Source organism: Crinia signifera, chromosome 6, assembly GCF_055691185.1.
Source record: "Crinia signifera chromosome 6, ASM5569118v1, whole genome shotgun sequence".
Classification (NCBI taxonomy): Eukaryota; Metazoa; Chordata; class Amphibia; order Anura; family Myobatrachidae; genus Crinia; species Crinia signifera.
Genome location: NC_139222.1, coordinates 118351599 through 118368354, shown reverse-complemented (window position 1 = coordinate 118368354; position 16756 = coordinate 118351599). Strand labels below are relative to the sequence as shown.

The 16756-nt window shown below is 43.9% G+C and overlaps 1 protein-coding gene across 1 annotated transcript; it reads right to left on the bottom strand.

The window, feature by feature from the left end:
* Positions 1-365: 365 nt before the first annotated feature.
* RDM1 (RAD52 motif containing 1) lies at positions 366-12944 on the bottom strand. Its single transcript, XM_083146938.1, has 7 exons — positions 12746-12944; positions 7858-8037; positions 5801-5923; positions 4569-4731; positions 3955-4053; positions 1762-1850; positions 366-732 (listed from the first exon to the last, which is right to left on the bottom strand). The coding sequence occupies exons 1-7, from the start codon at positions 12842-12844 to the stop codon at positions 628-630; spliced, it is 858 nt and encodes a 285-aa protein (XP_083003064.1). The 5' UTR covers positions 12845-12944; the 3' UTR covers positions 366-627.
* Positions 12945-16756: the final 3812 nt, after the last annotated feature.

The window sequence follows — 16756 nt, the reverse complement described above, 5'->3', positions numbered from 1 at the left end:
ACGTGGACTTGAAGGGGGTATTTACTTTTGGGTCTCAAAAAAAAAACCAGAAAGCTAAGTGCTAACAATACTTTCTGTATCACAATACATATTTTGGACATATAAAAAAAATAAAGGTGTAATACAAAAAATGGGTTGGGAAATTGTATTTATTTCCATGCTGGATTCTAGTCATAGTTTTCTTTTAAGTGACAATTCTACCAGCACACGTTGGACGGGATTCATAAAGTAACAGATTTATTAAACTCAAGATGAATAAACATGGTTACTCTAGGTCACTTCATATCAGTCAAGGCCCTATTTTTGTTTAGGGCTGGATTAAAATAGTAGTTTTAAAATCAGAAAGAGGATACAAGTTTTCATAACACGCAGCTTAAATTTTTTTATTGTAAGCAATTATGTCAATCTATAGTATTCTGTAAGCAACCATACACCAAATCCAGGTGATGTTACATATGTGTAAACAGAATTTGCAAAAACAATTCTAACCAAAAAATAAATTATATATATATATATATATATATATATATTCACATTAAAATTGTATGAAGTAAAAAATACATTTAGGAATGTTTTAAATAACTAAATTAATTTAGGAATCAGTAATAGTCTCTCAGAAATGTTCTGTTATTCTCCATCTACCAAAGTGTCTTCCTGAAATGTGAGCTCAGCCAGGTCCTCCTGCTCCTCTCCATCTCCTGGTTTCAATGGTGTCCACGTAAAGTCATTTACCTGCAGCATAACACACTTGTAATACCACTATACACATTAAACTTGTACCACCAGCAAATGTAATAGAGGAAACTCAGCACTAGGATAGACAGATAGTTGATGATATGATGTAAAACCTAACAGTTGATCTAAAGAGTTACCAATGTTTTTAAATAACATTTTGAGAGCATTTTAACTGATACGAATGAAACTCTAGACAAAACTGGAAGGTATGGGGATCCAAATAGATCTCACAAGCTGACACAATTGGCATACTGTATCTGCAGTTCACTAGCGATTGCTAGATCCAATTTTCACAGATCACTTTCTTTCTGCTATACAAGATATTTATTTTTGCTGGCAGCTGGAATAAAATCCCCCCCCCCCCCCCCAAAAAAAAAAAATACTGCACCACTATGCAGGTTTGATGATTCCAGGGCCCACCTTTCATTCTGGTTGTCATCCAAAACTGTAAAGATTAGGGAGCAAAAGAAAGATGTAGCCTGTTTTTTTGTTCCTTCCATCAGGAACTCGACTGTCGGTATTCAATGTACCGACTGTCGGAAATTCTGCAAACCAGCTGGGGGTTGTCATAAACGGCCGTGAATTCAACAATACGCGGCCGTTTCCAACAGAAACAGAGCCAACTTGTTTCAAAGTCAGATCTAGTTTGTCAGAATCTGCCTTCAATGTGGTCGGTAACAGGAACATTGAATAGGCGACGACTGCCATTTCCCCTGCCAGAAATAGCGGGCCATGATTGACAACCACCCTGAATCCACACACTTGCAAACTATATTTTCACTTGAACACAGAGTGGCAGATTGAAAAACTAATGATGGCTCACTCCTTCCCGGCAGTCAAAGTGGTGGTTGATACCTGGCTCCCAATATACAGAGTCTCTCCATAAACAATAGCTAGGCAATGGGGTTTCCCTATATACAATGGCGGGGCGACTGAGTCTCATCAGGGCATACTACAGTGCTCATTTTTATTGCCATCTCCCCAGAACACTGAAATAAAAAAAGGTACATTAAATATTATTTGTACCTGGATGAGACCCTGTATTTCTTCTTCTGTTAAACAGTTCACAGCATCATCTTTACCTGGTACATATTCCACAGCAAATCTGCCATTGTCTGTAGGATAGAGAGGTATTCCAGACAGATTATCTCTTTCATCATTATTGCCAGCTACCGTTTGTGGTTTTCAGTGTTCATTACAAAATAACATCGAAGATCAGTGAATCTCCCTTCTAGCCCTCAAATACCACCAACAGGTCATATTTTATGGATCTCTACAATCATAGACAGGTGAGGTTCTATATTTTGCAAGACCAGTAATCATCCCACCTGCTTCCAAAGACCAAAAAAATCAAAAATTATAACAAGTGGGGAAAACTTGACGGTTGAGAACTACTGTTCAATTGCTGCTGGGCTGTGTACCGTACTAGCAGAATAGATCATCAATTTCTGGAGGTACAGTGTGTATTACAATTATATGATTTCCTTCCTTTCAAATCAAGGGGGTAACGTTGGTGTATTTAAATATATTTTGGGGGTAAAAGTAAAAAGTTCCCTGACCTCTGGGTTACATCATTCAGTGTTTGCGGATTAAATAAAAGGTGCATACTATTAATAGTGATGCCAGTCGAACTCAGACTTTAAAATGGCACTCATTTACAAGGCAAACCCATGCATTGTAAAGGATTGTGGTTTTAAACACACATCCGCGTTCGGCTGGCATCCCGCACCTCCAGGGAACACTGATGCTATAACATCTCACTAGTGATGGTTATACAGACTTATAGAACCCTAACATTTTGATTGACACAAACAAAAACCAAAATCAATTTTGACAAGTGACTCGCTCTACAATTCTGTCCCCAGTAATACCCCTTTCAAACGAACACCAAAATTACCGGTTGAAGCAATTCTACCCGGTAATTTGTTCAGTGTGAAAGGGTCAACCTGGGTCGTCGACCCGGGTTGTCCCTTTTACACGGAGGAAATACCCAATGTAATTCAGCAAATTACTGGGTTTAAATTTTTAACCCGGAAATTTGCTGCTCACTGTGAAAGGGGGTCAAAATGCCTACCTGCCATTTTACAGGCTGTGTTCGAAAAATAACTAGCAAGGGGCGTTGAAGTGAATAGAAACTCAATATATTTCAGTAAAATTTAAATAAAATTTATTGGTACACAAATACAGTTGATTCTGTGCAATTGCACACTAGTGTAAACAGTTTAAATCTATTAACACGATCTACACATATACATTTACTAACTAATGAAAAATAATATAAAATAAAGAAAAAAAAGAAATCAAAAAAATAAAAATAAACATGAAAAATAGTAAATGAAAAAGAATAAAATGGGAAAGGGAAGGGAAACAATGGATGGACAAATATGCAGCACTGATTTAGCAGCCTATATTAGGCACAATATCTTGTCCATGAATGTGGTAAAATAACCCGCGTCCGGGGCTTAATTATATTCATAAGTTAAAATAATTCAAGTGTTACTAGAATATTGAGCATAGCTGATTTTGTATGATCAGGGCCAGGCACCCGGTAACTTGTATGACACAGTATAGCAGCAGTGTGTTTTTATATTACCAGTCCTTTGTGGGGGCTGAGCAGCGCTGGTTCGGTGAGACGTCCTCGGTTAGACCTGAGGCTCGGAGACCCAATGTGACTGATGCGGCTACAGTGTGAGTAGCGCTGCTGCTGTGGGTGTCTCTTCGGCGCGTGTGTTTGAAAAATGTCAGACAGGAGCTCATTTTATCCCTTTTGAAGCTTAGTGCATCTGGCCGTTCATCTGGTGATGACGGTTATTGCCAGTTACTGCCAGCTTGCTCACTAAGTATTCAACCATCTCTGCATCCACTTACACAACTTCAATATATGTACACTATTTATATACACATGAAAAATAGATATGCAATAAATATAAAAATCGATCTTCAATTATCACCCAATATACTACGATCTGTTGGCAGCATAAATATACAAAAATGTTTGCGGTTATGTGATATTTAGTGTCCTAGATTTAATTAAATTACCCTATTGTATCAATTATAGACACTTCATGACAATAAAAAGTTCTTAAGAGAATCCATAAATCAAATTCCTTGTCCCCCCTAGCTACATTTATGCTTACAGTGATGTCTTACCATTTCTCATAAAATACCAAAAGGTGGTACAACAGATCCCACCATGGGGGTGTAATAAAAAGGTCTTACCAAAAACCACCAACAAGATCTTCTGGAAAGCGTTAGACAGAGCCCTTTGCACGGCATATTTCTGCAATTTTCCATTCTTTAAGAGAAATTCTGTTGGGTCTAAAAACAAAACAATTTTCCACTTTGAATAATATACTTTTAAAGATGCTAGTGAATGTCTACAAGCTGGTGCAGCTTACAATGTAAGTGTAACTTCACCTATAGGCAGGCATCAACTTTTATCGCTCAACCCATAACATTGGCCTGTCAATCAATGGACCATCAAAGGATTATACATTATCAGGTGAAGTCAACACTGCCCCAGTATAAACAAAGGATGTAGGGGAATTTTGTCAACCATAAGGATGGTAATGCAGTAAGAGATTTAGGCGTAATACTAGGTGTCCAGTGTACAAAGCATGTACCATTCACAGTTTATGGTGCATAACCCATGTTGGGTTTAGTTGAAAAACAAAATGGAAGGTCAAATAAAACATGCAGAAAGAAGGCTGCGAACGATTCAGATGCAAATCACTAGCATTAAATTAGGCAATATGAAGATTTTGAATATATATTTAAGTTTAGGGACAAAATACACTCTGTTTTTAAATGTTAAAAAATTATGCAACAGGTACCATTCTGTTTGTCAATACTCTCTTGTACAACGCCGACTCCTCTGCTACTAACTCCATGATAAGGAAGGGTCACTTGAACAACACACAAATATCTCAGCTTTGCCTGTTCCTGTGGACAGACTTCCTCCTCTGCCTCATCATCCAGGCCGGATATATTCTGGAGCTGAGCAGGAAACACAAACATTATGCACATGCTAGTCTTTCCAATAGGGAAAATTTTGCTATATAGAAACAGTTTCAGATGGGGTTGTTTGGATATAAAGTACAATTATTGTGATCTTTCACAAATATTGACTATTGAACAATAGGAAGTAACCACATTGTATAAACAGAGATGTAGGATCCTCTACACTTACAAAATACTACACTATGCTCTTCAAACTGCACTCTGGGTTAAAGTTGCACTCTATTACAAGCAGGGAATGGTAACTTAATATATTACAACACATGTTAATCTGACCCAAAGTTCCCATTTTATCCAGTCCCACACTAAATATAAACATTCATTACTATACTACAAATATTAACACGATTGCTGCTCAGTTTCATTTGGGCTAAGTATCAACTGCAGAGTAGTTTGGATGTAACCTAGTCACTGTATTAGAAGCAATCATGTGCCATGCATTAACCCATGGCAACAAAACACTTCCTTTCATTAAAGCTAATTTGCATTAGACTGATGAAAGCCACTTGCAGATTGATGGAATTTTATACACGGAACAAGTGCACTAAACCTGTTGTACCTCCATCTACAGTAGGTCAGAGGCAACAGTTGTGTTTCCCAAACACAGTAAGAACTTTAATAAACGTGCATAATACAGAACCATTTTCTTCACTTCCCTTTCTAAAGAACTTCAAAATAAAGAATTTTGGACTTACAGTACAACCTTTTTCCAATTTCACGAGGGACACTGGGGTATAAGAAAGTAGCTTGAGGTGCCTAGTACTTTAAATAAATTAAAAAATAACAGTCCGTCCCCCTCCCCCATTGTAGATGATCCAATGCTATGTCACCACTGCAGTGGGTCACACTTGATGTAGTTGATGTGTTATAAAATCATGGTGCATCGGTCTCTCGTGTGCACTCACTTATGAAAAATTGGTAGAAAAGTATGTGTGTAAGCACAGGGTGCAGAAAAAAAATCCTAACATTATGCACAGAGCCTTTACAATGGATGACTTTATATAGATGAATATAGGACTGCTGTGTGTACATGAAACCAATAACTCACTGCAATTATTCTTTTGGACCAGCCGTTAAATCCCAGGTAATAGTTAGCCAGTTCCTGGCATTTGTGGCCATACAGCTTCAGAGATTTGTACCGAAATCCTTTCTGCTTGTTACAGACTTGCACCTGGAGAACAGGATAAAAGACAGTAATTGTGGACTACCATTTTTTTTTAAAGGCACCATCTAGTGGTGGGTGCCTAACAGCATAAATTCAAATATTTCACCAATCTCCACCAACATTTGTACCAGAAAAATGTATAATTTAACAAATTAATCTAAGCAATTGCTATGTCCATTTTCCAGTGTTTGGGAGCAAATGGTTGACTGACATTTGCTCCCATACTTTGCCAGATATTTATATATGTATAAATTTAGATATGTATATACACATACATACACACTTTGCTGTGTGCCTCACTTAGAAGAACGTCAGGCGGCACTCAGTGATCTTAATGGTGAAAAAAGAGTGTTTCTTTTATTCTGTCATATCGTATATCATATTGATATGACATAATAAAAGAAACACTCTTTTGTCACCATTAAGATCACTGAGTGCCGCCTGACGTTCTTCTAAGTTGAGGGACCCAGCAAAGCATATTTTCCATAGGAAGGCACCCGTGGCATTTTCTTTTTTGTACAACAGAGGGTACTTGTTTCCTAGCAGGGCGCCCAGATGTCTTACGTACGCAAACATTGTGAAATTGCATCGCATGGTACATTTTTGCCGTGCAATGCGATTTCTCCCATAGATGGAGAGTAGAATCTGTTCCTAAAACCCCACCAGTATCAACGCCACCCCGAAGCATGGCGAGCGCAGCGGAACACGTCCTCCGACCTTTTAATACCTCCACTATCCACATCGGCGTGGAGTTGATTTTATATAGTGTGGCGAGCGCAGCGAGCCCGAAGCCTGGTGAGCGCAGCGAGCCCCGCGAGGGGAAGCGGATTACTTTACATGTATTCCGCGTCCCCCGGCTGGGCTCGCCACGCTTCGGGCTCGGTGGCTCGCCACTAGGGATGCCAATCCCGGGGCATTTTTTCAATCCCGGGATTGAAAAATGCTCAATCCCGGGATTCCCGGGATCCCGGGATTGGCATCCTTAGTTTTCTGGCATGTGCCCTATACCCACCCCCACACCGGCCAACCCGCAGATTTACTTACATTGGCAGGCGGGCGGCCGGGAGAGTGGTGTGGGTTCTGAGGTGCACGGTGCCGTCGGGCTCGTGCACCTCCTCATATCAGCACTGCAGCCGGGAGGAAGGCGCGGGCCGGCGTCGGTGAAGGGGCGGGCTGGCCGGCGCAGGAGAAGAGGTGGGGGCGGGCGGCAGGAGGAGTGACACTGACAGCAGTGTGGGGCTGTGGGCGGTGTGCGTGGCCTGCACAGCGTGACCGTCACGCTGCGCAGGCCGCACGCAGGGGGCTGGAACAGTCGGGCAGCGTCTGAGCGAGTGTTCAGACGCTGCCCGGTATTAGACTGCGCATGCGCAGTCTAATACCGAAATCCCGGGATTGGATACTCCAATCCCGGGATTGAAATCCCGGACTTTTTAGGGCCAAATCCCGGGATCCCGCCGATCCCGATCCCGGGATTGGCCACCCTACTCGCCACACTATATAAAATGAAGTCCACGCCGACGTGGATAGTGAGGGTATGAAAAGGTCGGAGGACGCGTTCCGCTGCGCTCGCGGGTGGCTCGGGGTGGCGTTGATACTGGGGGTGACGCAGAACGATGGCATAGGTGATTACAATTGTAAACACCCATCACATGGGTGCTTGTACAATAAAATATCGCATCACATTTGGTGCACTGAGATCGGATTCGATATTTCATTGTATAAGCACTCTTGTGCACTTTATATGGACATTGTATCGCATGCTACTATAATGCATCATGCAATGTGATTTCACTACAGAGAATAGCCCAGTAAGCATTTAGCATACTGGGTGCCCTCCTAGGAAACCAGTACCGAACAGAGTGCTGGGCAACATGCGATAGATCGATAGATAGAGTATCTTACTCTACTACTACTGCACCATCTTTATATACGGTACTTACCTTCAGAGGAGCGTCCTGGAAGAGAGTCTTCTTGTCACATGCTGCATGGGCTCTTCTGGCACTCTGTGAGGAGTAGTATTTAATGACGGCGTAGTAACCAGACTCCGCAACACCAGCATTTGGAAAAAGCTTCAGAGAGTACAAAGGTCCAAATTCTGCAAACACCTTTAGCATGGCCCACTAGAGAGAACAAAACATGAATATACTATGGTCAGTCCAGTTATATTTAAACTTCTGTGGCCGCACTGTCTTATAAAAACTTTCTGTACTGGGTCACTGTCTCCCCAGTCACTGCCGTGCAGGTTTGACCATGTTACCGCAGTTCATTTGTGACTGCAGTGCACCACTTGCATGAAAACAGGGATTTTGTACTTACCATAAATCCTTTTCTCCGAGTCCACAGGTGTCACTGGAGTAACAGTGGGGAATAGAAGGGCGACTACAGGAAGTATGGGCACTTGAAATTTAAATGAGTGTGGCCAACTACTCCCCTTCTACTTCCCCTCCTAGGCAGTCCTAAGGATGTGCCCGAAGGGAGCTGGAAGAAAGAAACACACTTCCAAGAGGAGGTTAAACATAACACACATTAACAATCAAACCATTATAGATTGAAAAGTGAAACCATCATTGATAAACACACCACACAAAAACATACCAGGAAGTTCCAACAAACATGACCGTAACCTAAACCTGGCAGGAAGAAACGTCAACGTTTCTCTCAGTTAGGTATCTTTTTAGTAAAGGAACAGCGCTGAGGCGGGCGTCCAGTGACACCTGTGGACTCTGAGAAAAGGATTTACAGAAAAAGTACAAAATCCCTGTTTTCACCTTCATCCACTAGGTGTCACTGGAGTAACAGTGGGGACGTCCCGGAGTTTCCAACACGAGCGGGAACACGCCGAGACCCCCTTAACACCGAGCGACCAAACTGAGAAGCTAGAGCCGCAAAGGTGTCCATTCGGGTATAAACGGACAAAAGTATGATGACCAGACCAGGTGGCAGCTCTACAGAGCTGCTGAACAGAGACCCCACGGGCAGATGCCCAAGAGGGTCCCATCGAGTGCATAGAATGTGCCATAAGTGAGATAGGAGGAGCATCAGCGACATCAGCCTGACGGATGGTAAGACGAATCCACGAGACAACGTCTGTTTTGAGGCCGGTCGGCCGGCCAGCCACGCCTGACCGGATCATACGTGACAAACAATGCATCCGACTTCCTGATGGATGCTGCCCTTGCCACATAAATACACAGAGCCCTGACAACGTCAAGAGTCCTGGCTTCAGGAGTATCCTCCACAAAGGCTGGCACCTCAATCGGCTGGTTGATGTGGAAAGCCGATACAACCTTTGGCAAGAAGGAGAGGCTAGTACGGAGCTCCGCTCTGTCAGCATGATACACCAAAAATGGTGGTCGAAACGAGAGAGCCAAAAGATCCGAGACCCTTCTAGCCGAGGCCAGGGCCAAGAGGAGAACAGTTTTCCACGTAAGGTACTTAAGATCCACCTCCTCTAACGGCTCAAAAACCACCGTTTGTAGGAAACCAAGGACTAAATCCAAGTCCCAGGGAGCTGTAGGAGGACGGAAAGGTGATTGCAGCCGCAACACCCCCTGGAAAAAGGTATGTACCTCTAGCAAGAGAGCCAATCTTTTTTGAAAAAAGATGGACAATGCCAAGACCTGCACCTTCAGGGTACCTAGACGTAGCCCCGCAGCTGAGCCAGCCTGCAAAAGGAAAAGAAGTCTCACCTTCTTAAAAAGGGTAGTGGAAACACCACGTCCCTCACACCAAGACACCTAAGCCCACCAGATGCGGTGGTAATGTTTTGAGGTAACGTCTTTTGTGGCCTTCACCAAGGTAGGGATAACAGCCCTTGGAATTCCTGCGCACCTCAGGATGGACATTTCAGCAGTCAAGCCGTCAAATGAAGATGACCTAAGTCCGGAAAGAAGAAAGGCCCTTGACTGAGCAGATCCTCTTGAAGGGGCAGGGGCCATGGTTCGTCGATTAGCAGAGACGTGAGGCTGGCATACCACGACCTTGAAAACGTCCGTCAGAGCCAAAACGCGTTGGAACCGCAAGACACAGACATTTAAAAGAGAGAAGACGCCCGGCTTGAAGTGACACGCACTCACCGGAAAAAACGCAACCCCGGATAACATCCCATCGCAAGGGTGACTTGGGGCGCACAGCGGATACTGTCTAGCGCTCCCGGGTAGAGCTCTGTCCCAGGAGCATATGCCCGGAAGCTGCGGTAAGCAGCACCGCAGACCGGAAGCACCGGGGACAACCCATCGCCTCCTGCCTCACGGAGGTATTGTGTACAGGGAGCCGGCGAGTAAGCACTCCCGGACAGCACGCTGTCATGGCAGCGTCTGCCCAGCAGTTGCGCCTAGCAGTCAGCACCCTGCCAAGGGACCAGCCCATCACCTCCAGCCGCACGGAGGTCTTGGGCTGAGGGGATTGGCAACTGTAAGCGCTCCCCAGCGGCACACTATTGCAGCAGCGTCCGCTTGGAAGTTGCACTCAGTGCAGCCACCATGGTGCCAGGTAAACCAGCGTGATCACTTACATCGGGTTCTCAATATTGGGATGCAGAACGCCGGGGGACCTGCAGCCACTTGCCTCACAAGAGATCGACAGGTACCTGTTGTCAATCACTGGGGCAACTAGAACGCCAAACCCCCTGTACAGGACATCTTGCGATTGATTGTGTGTCCAAGCAGTGGACACAGCACGCATTCAGCTTGCACATACATCTTTTGGGACATTAATTATTTTTATTTTATTGCTCATTATTATAAAAGTATAATGCTTTTGAATAAATACCTCCATTCACTGTACACATTGTAGAGTCCTATGTAGGAATTTCCACTCCAAAACATTGTTGCATTTAACAGATTACTAGGGAGCGCTGTATATGAATTCCCTAATATTTGTGTCGACCTAATGTCTGGTCGACCTTGCTGCCTGTCGACCTAGTGGTGTTGACCCAATGCTTGACGACCTAGTTGTTGTAGAGCAAACGATCCACTACTGTCACTAACTTTCCTGCACAACTCTGTATTGTGTGAGCAAGAAAAGTAAAGCGAATACTGGTCATGTAGGGGATACGGTCATTGGGTCTACAGCAAGTTGGTCGACATGGGAATAGGTCAACATGGGTCTAGGTCAGTTTGACTATTATATTGGACATAAATAACTTAATTGGTTGTGGACCACCAACCCAGGGCACCCCTGGAACTCCTCCGAGGCACCCCAGGGTGCCACGGCACACAGATTGGGAACCACTGGGCTAGGTCGACATGTCATTAGGTCTACATGTTTTTTTCTTACTGTTTTTTTTTTTTTCTCCGACAGGCGGTATTTCATGCCCTACCATCCACTAGGGCGTTGTGGGAGAATAAAATAGTGTGTCGAAGCATAGCGAGCAATGCGGTGCACTGGAAACTAAATGTCGACATTCGGGTAAAAAAACTGTGAAAAACCCCATGTCGACATTTTGAATGTACAACTAATGACCTTTCCCCATGTTGACCCAATGATCCCAACCCTCATGAAGTGCCTTCGCCCAATTTGCATCACATTTAGGTGTAGATTTATTAAGCTGGTGAAGTGATAGTGGGGCAGATGTATTAAGCCTGGCGAGGAGATAAACTGGAGATAAAGTGGAAGGAGATAACGTACCAGCCAATCAAATCCCAACTGTCAAATTTCAAACACAGCTGATTGGCTGGTACGTTATCTCCTTCGACTTTATCTCCAGTTTATCTCTTCGCCAGGCTTAATACATCTGCCCCAAAGTGTCTGTTTATCACCGGACAATCAGTTGCTACCTGTCGTTTTTCAAACCAAGCATGTTACTTCACAGGTAGGAGCTGATTGGCTGGTTATAAAAAACAGACAGTTTATCTCTTCGCCAAGCTTAATAAATCTGCCTCTTAATTCCCATGGATATCTGGACTTCAGGCAATGTGGCAGATTTATCAAAGCTAGAAGAGCGATACATTAATGATCAATCAGCTTCTGTCATTTTTTATTTTAAATACAGCCAGGTAAGTTAGTTAGGAGAGGATTGGGTTGTATTTTGGGGAAGGGGGATTTAATTGCTGACGCGCCTCTAGCCCCAGCCGAATACGAGTGACACAAACCATGAAGTGCAGCAAATGAATCTTGCTTAAAAAAAAGCAATTGCTACCCCATAGGGTACAAAGCATTTTATGGCAGACAGGTTGTGTGACTCAAGCTGAGGGGGACTATGTAAAAACTGGACCCGGACAAGACTCCGGACCACCGGACAGGACATCAAAATCTGCAGTCCGGAGCTTGTAGGGTCCGGTCCGGGGGTGTCCTGTTGGGGGGGTGTCTTGTCCGGGGGGTCCCTGTGATAGCTATCACCAAGGACATGGGGGAGGGGAGATTACAGCCTCCCCGTGTGGTCCGGACTGTCCGGTTTTTGCTACATGCCCGGACCATACAGGGAGACTTTATTCTACCCGTCCTCCTCTACCTGGTGACAGGCAGCCCCCCAGGACAGGACACCCCCGGACCGGACGCTACAAGCTCCAAACTGCAGAGTTTGATGTCTGGTCCGGCAGTCCGGGGGTTTTGTCATGGTCCGGGTTTTACCCATACCCAAGCTGAGGTTGTCAGCATTTAAATGCCATGGCAATTCACCCTCTTTTGTATCAGGTTACCATAGTTTATTAGAAAACAAAAGGCATCATAAAAGATAAACATTAGGCATGTATATACATATAAACCAAGTACTGTGAATGAAACCCTGTAAAGAGCATTATACAAAAATGCCAATGGTTACACCGCAGTGCACGCAACTAGCAGATAATGTTAAGGCACCATACATCCCAGCAGAGTCACACAACTCACATAGAGGTCTCCCTCTGGTAGCTGCGACTTTATGTTCCACACGAAGACTATTTTATTGCTTTCTGTGGGGATGGTGAAGGTGACCACCTCCGGCTCCATAGCCTGCAGCAGTCGCTGCGCTTGTAGCTCCGTCGTCTACTTTCCACTCGTAGTCACCGCCAAATGCCGCGTGCCCTGCCCCGCGTCACCAGCCAGCCAATCACCGAGCGCATTCTTACCATGGGATATAAACCCACCCTGGAAAGGGCAGTGACGATATGAAAAACTGTGGCAGCCATCTTTATTTTGGGAACAGATGTAAAGCAAAAAGACCGGCGCTGTGGATCGCATATTTATCAACACCTGAGCAGTTTGATACTTGCGTAAGAAATGCTGCAAGTTAAGCCACAGTCATGCCGAGCTATCACATGGTTACATAGAAACCCTACCTCTGTAAAAACATCACTTGATATTTTAGGGGAGAAATACATTCTGTAAAAAGTCATACATTTCAAACACAAAGAAAACTAACTTTGATTAGTATATTATTATTTAATGTGAATTCTAAAACCCTAAATAATGAATACAATGAAATACCATTCTATTCTAACCTACATTTCTATGCAAAAGTTTTAAGCAGGTTTTGGGGAAGAAAATGCTGAAAAGTAATGTTATGTTAACACTAGTAGGGATTTATCTGCAGATCACTTGATATGATCAGTTTTTTGCATAAAGCTAAATAATGGGCTAACTCAGGGGTAGCCAACTCCAGTCCACGAGAGCTAACAGTTCACCTCATTACTGACTGACATTTTAAAAGATCCACAGGTGGAGCTAAATAGTCAACTGTGATTCTGAGGTAGATTTATTATAGTGGCGCTAACAGCGCCACTAACAGTTCCTGCTTCGCCTCAGTAGCGAGGCGAAGCAGGAGGGGACACAGACAAGATCTACTAAGATCTTGCTGGGGGAGCGCCAACTTCCCCCTCCGGCGATATCCCCTCTAGCTGACAGAGCGTCAGTTAACACTGACGCACTATACAAAAAAAAACAAGTATAGGATATGGCCTTTCTATGGCGCAATGCAGCCTCTAGTCCGTACTAATCCTCGGTTATCACCCAATAACCAAACACAATAGTAAGCAAAAAACAACAAGTGGATTTTCCAAACTTTTAAGGCGCAATCAGTCCAGATATTATCCGACCGTTAGAAGGCTCTTTCAGTCTCTCTTGTCTGGTTGATCCAGTGTTTCTCGGGAAAAATCAGAAACAATAACAACCGTCAGTTAAATACAAATCGATAAGGGACGGTTTTAACTGTTGGTGAGGAAGCGAAGAAATGTAAGTGGGCGTACCCTACTCACAGTGTGACGGGTGGTGTAAATACACGTAGCGGGTACTTGTCCTGCCGGTAAGTCTTCTATGATCTCTTTCAGTGGGGATAGCAATGCATGTACATATGGCGGGTATTGATCCTGCTGTTGGATTTTCTAGGATTTCCACTTAACCTCTCAGTGACGTATGTGTCGTGAAAAATAAAAATAAACAACAATGTGTGACTCTATTTCAGTGCACAAATTATTTTTAAAGTGTGTTTAACACTAGAGTGTCTCCACAGGCGCACCTCACTCACTTAAAAACAGGGTGAGGTACACGTATAGAGGTTTCTTTGTGTTCAAAAAGTATTTAGTGCAATTCAGGTGATAGGCGCACCTCACTCACTTAAGAACAGGGTGAGGTACACATATAAAGGTTTCTTGATATTCAAACGATATAAAGTGCAGCTAACAGTGATAGGCGCACCTCACTCACTTGGAATCGGGGTGAGGCACACTTATAAAGGTTTCTTTATACTCCAAAGAGCATTTAGGTGCAATAAAGGTGATAGGCGTACCCCACTCACGGTTCTTATGGGGATTCGAAAGCCCGTAGCAGTTTCTTTGCCTTTTGTGTGTGTTAGGTTAGAGTTTTCTGATGGTTATCAGGATTCTCTCCATCCGAGGGATGTGTATACAAATAAAGAAGAAAAAACAATGTGTAGACCTATAACTGGCTCCCCGTAAATCTATTCTGGTGAAAGATTTTTGATTCACCCACTTAGATTAGTAAGATTACTCAGAGTGCTCTCGTACCGAAACTCACACTGGGTGGTGCTCTTAACAAGTGCATAAAGGTATCTTTCTTGTAAGTGTCACAGCTCCGTGCAATCTTTTCCTTCACCAAAGAGAAATCAATAGTACCCCGTGATGCTGGGAGGACTTGGAATGAAGGTGGCGTACCCGGACTTACAGTTAGACTAATGTCTGAACTCCTATAATGGTTTCTTTAACTCTGTATCTGCTGGTCATCTGTTTCAAAGGTATTTATCCAATGTTGGGCATAAAGAGGTGATGGCTGCTCACTCTCCACACTGGCTGTCGACGCGTTTCGGTGTTACCACCTTTCTCTTGAGAAAGGTGGTAACACCGAAACGCGTCGACAGCCAGTGTGGAGAGTGAGCAGCCATCACCTCTTTATGCCCAACATTGGATAAATACCTTTGAAACAGATGACCAGCAGATACAGAGTTAAAGAAACCATTATAGGAGTTCAGACATTAGTCTAACTGTAAGTCCGGGTACGCCACCTTCATTCCAAGTCCTCCCAGCATCACGGGGTACTATTGATTTCTCTTTGGTGAAGGAAAAGATTGCACGGAGCTGTGACACTTACAAGAAAGATACCTTTATGCACTTGTTAAGAGCACCACCCAGTGTGAGTTTCGGTACGAGAGCACTCTGAGTAATCTTACTAATCTAAGTGGGTGAATCAAAAATCTTTCACCAGAATAGATTTACGGGGAGCCAGTTATAGGTCTACACATTGTTTTTTCTTCTTTATTTGTATACACATCCCTCGGATGGAGAGAATCCTGATAACCATCAGAAAACTCTAACCTAACACACACAAAAGGCAAAGAAACTGCTACGGGCTTTCGAATCCCCATAAGAACCGTGAGTGGGGTACGCCTATCACCTTTATTGCACCTAAATGCTCTTTGGAGTATAAAGAAACCTTTATAAGTGTGCCTCACCCCGATTCCAAGTGAGTGAGGTGCGCCTATCACTGTTAGCTGCACTTTATATCGTTTGAATATCAAGAAACCTTTATATGTGTACCTCACCCTGTTCTTAAGTGAGTGAGGTGCGCCTATCACCTGAATTGCACTAAATACTTTTTGAACACAAAGAAACCTCTATACGTGTACCTCACCCTGTTTTTAAGTGAGTGAGGTGCGCCTGTGGAGACACTCTAGTGTTAAACACACTTTAAAAATAATTTGTGCACTGAAATAGAGTCACACATTGTTGTTTATTTTTATTTTTCACGACACATACGTCACTGAGAGGTTAAGTGGAAATCCTAGAAAATCCAACAGCAGGATCAATACCCGCCATATGTACATGCATTGCTATCCCCACTGAAAGAGATCATAGAAGACTTACCGGCAGGACAAGTACCCGCTACGTGTATTTACACCACCCGTCACACTGTGAGTAGGGTACGCCCACTTACATTTCTTCGCTTCCTCACCAACAGTTAAAACCGTCCCTTATCGATTTGTATTTAACTGACGGTTGTTATTGTTTCTGATTTTTCCCGAGAAACACTGACGCACTGCCTCCTTCCCCCCGGCTGGCTGGACTGCGCATGCACGGGATCTCGCTACTCATGCGATATCCCCAGCGCAGCTCAGAGCCAGCAGCAGGGACAGCGCTGTCCCTGCTGTAGGCATAGGGCATCGCCGTCTGCAGCTGTCAAAGTCGATAGCTGCAGGCGGCGGAACGGTCAGCAATGCTGACCGTTCATAAATCAGGCAGGAGGCTGGTGCGCACTACGAAATATCGTAGCTGCGCTATGCTTCCTGCCTCACACCGCCACGCGATAGACACCAGCTCGGCGGGTGTCTTAGATCAGGGGAAGCGATATCCTCTGCTTTAGCACATGGGGATAGCGCAGATTCCCCTGATCGCCAATTAATAAATCTGCCCC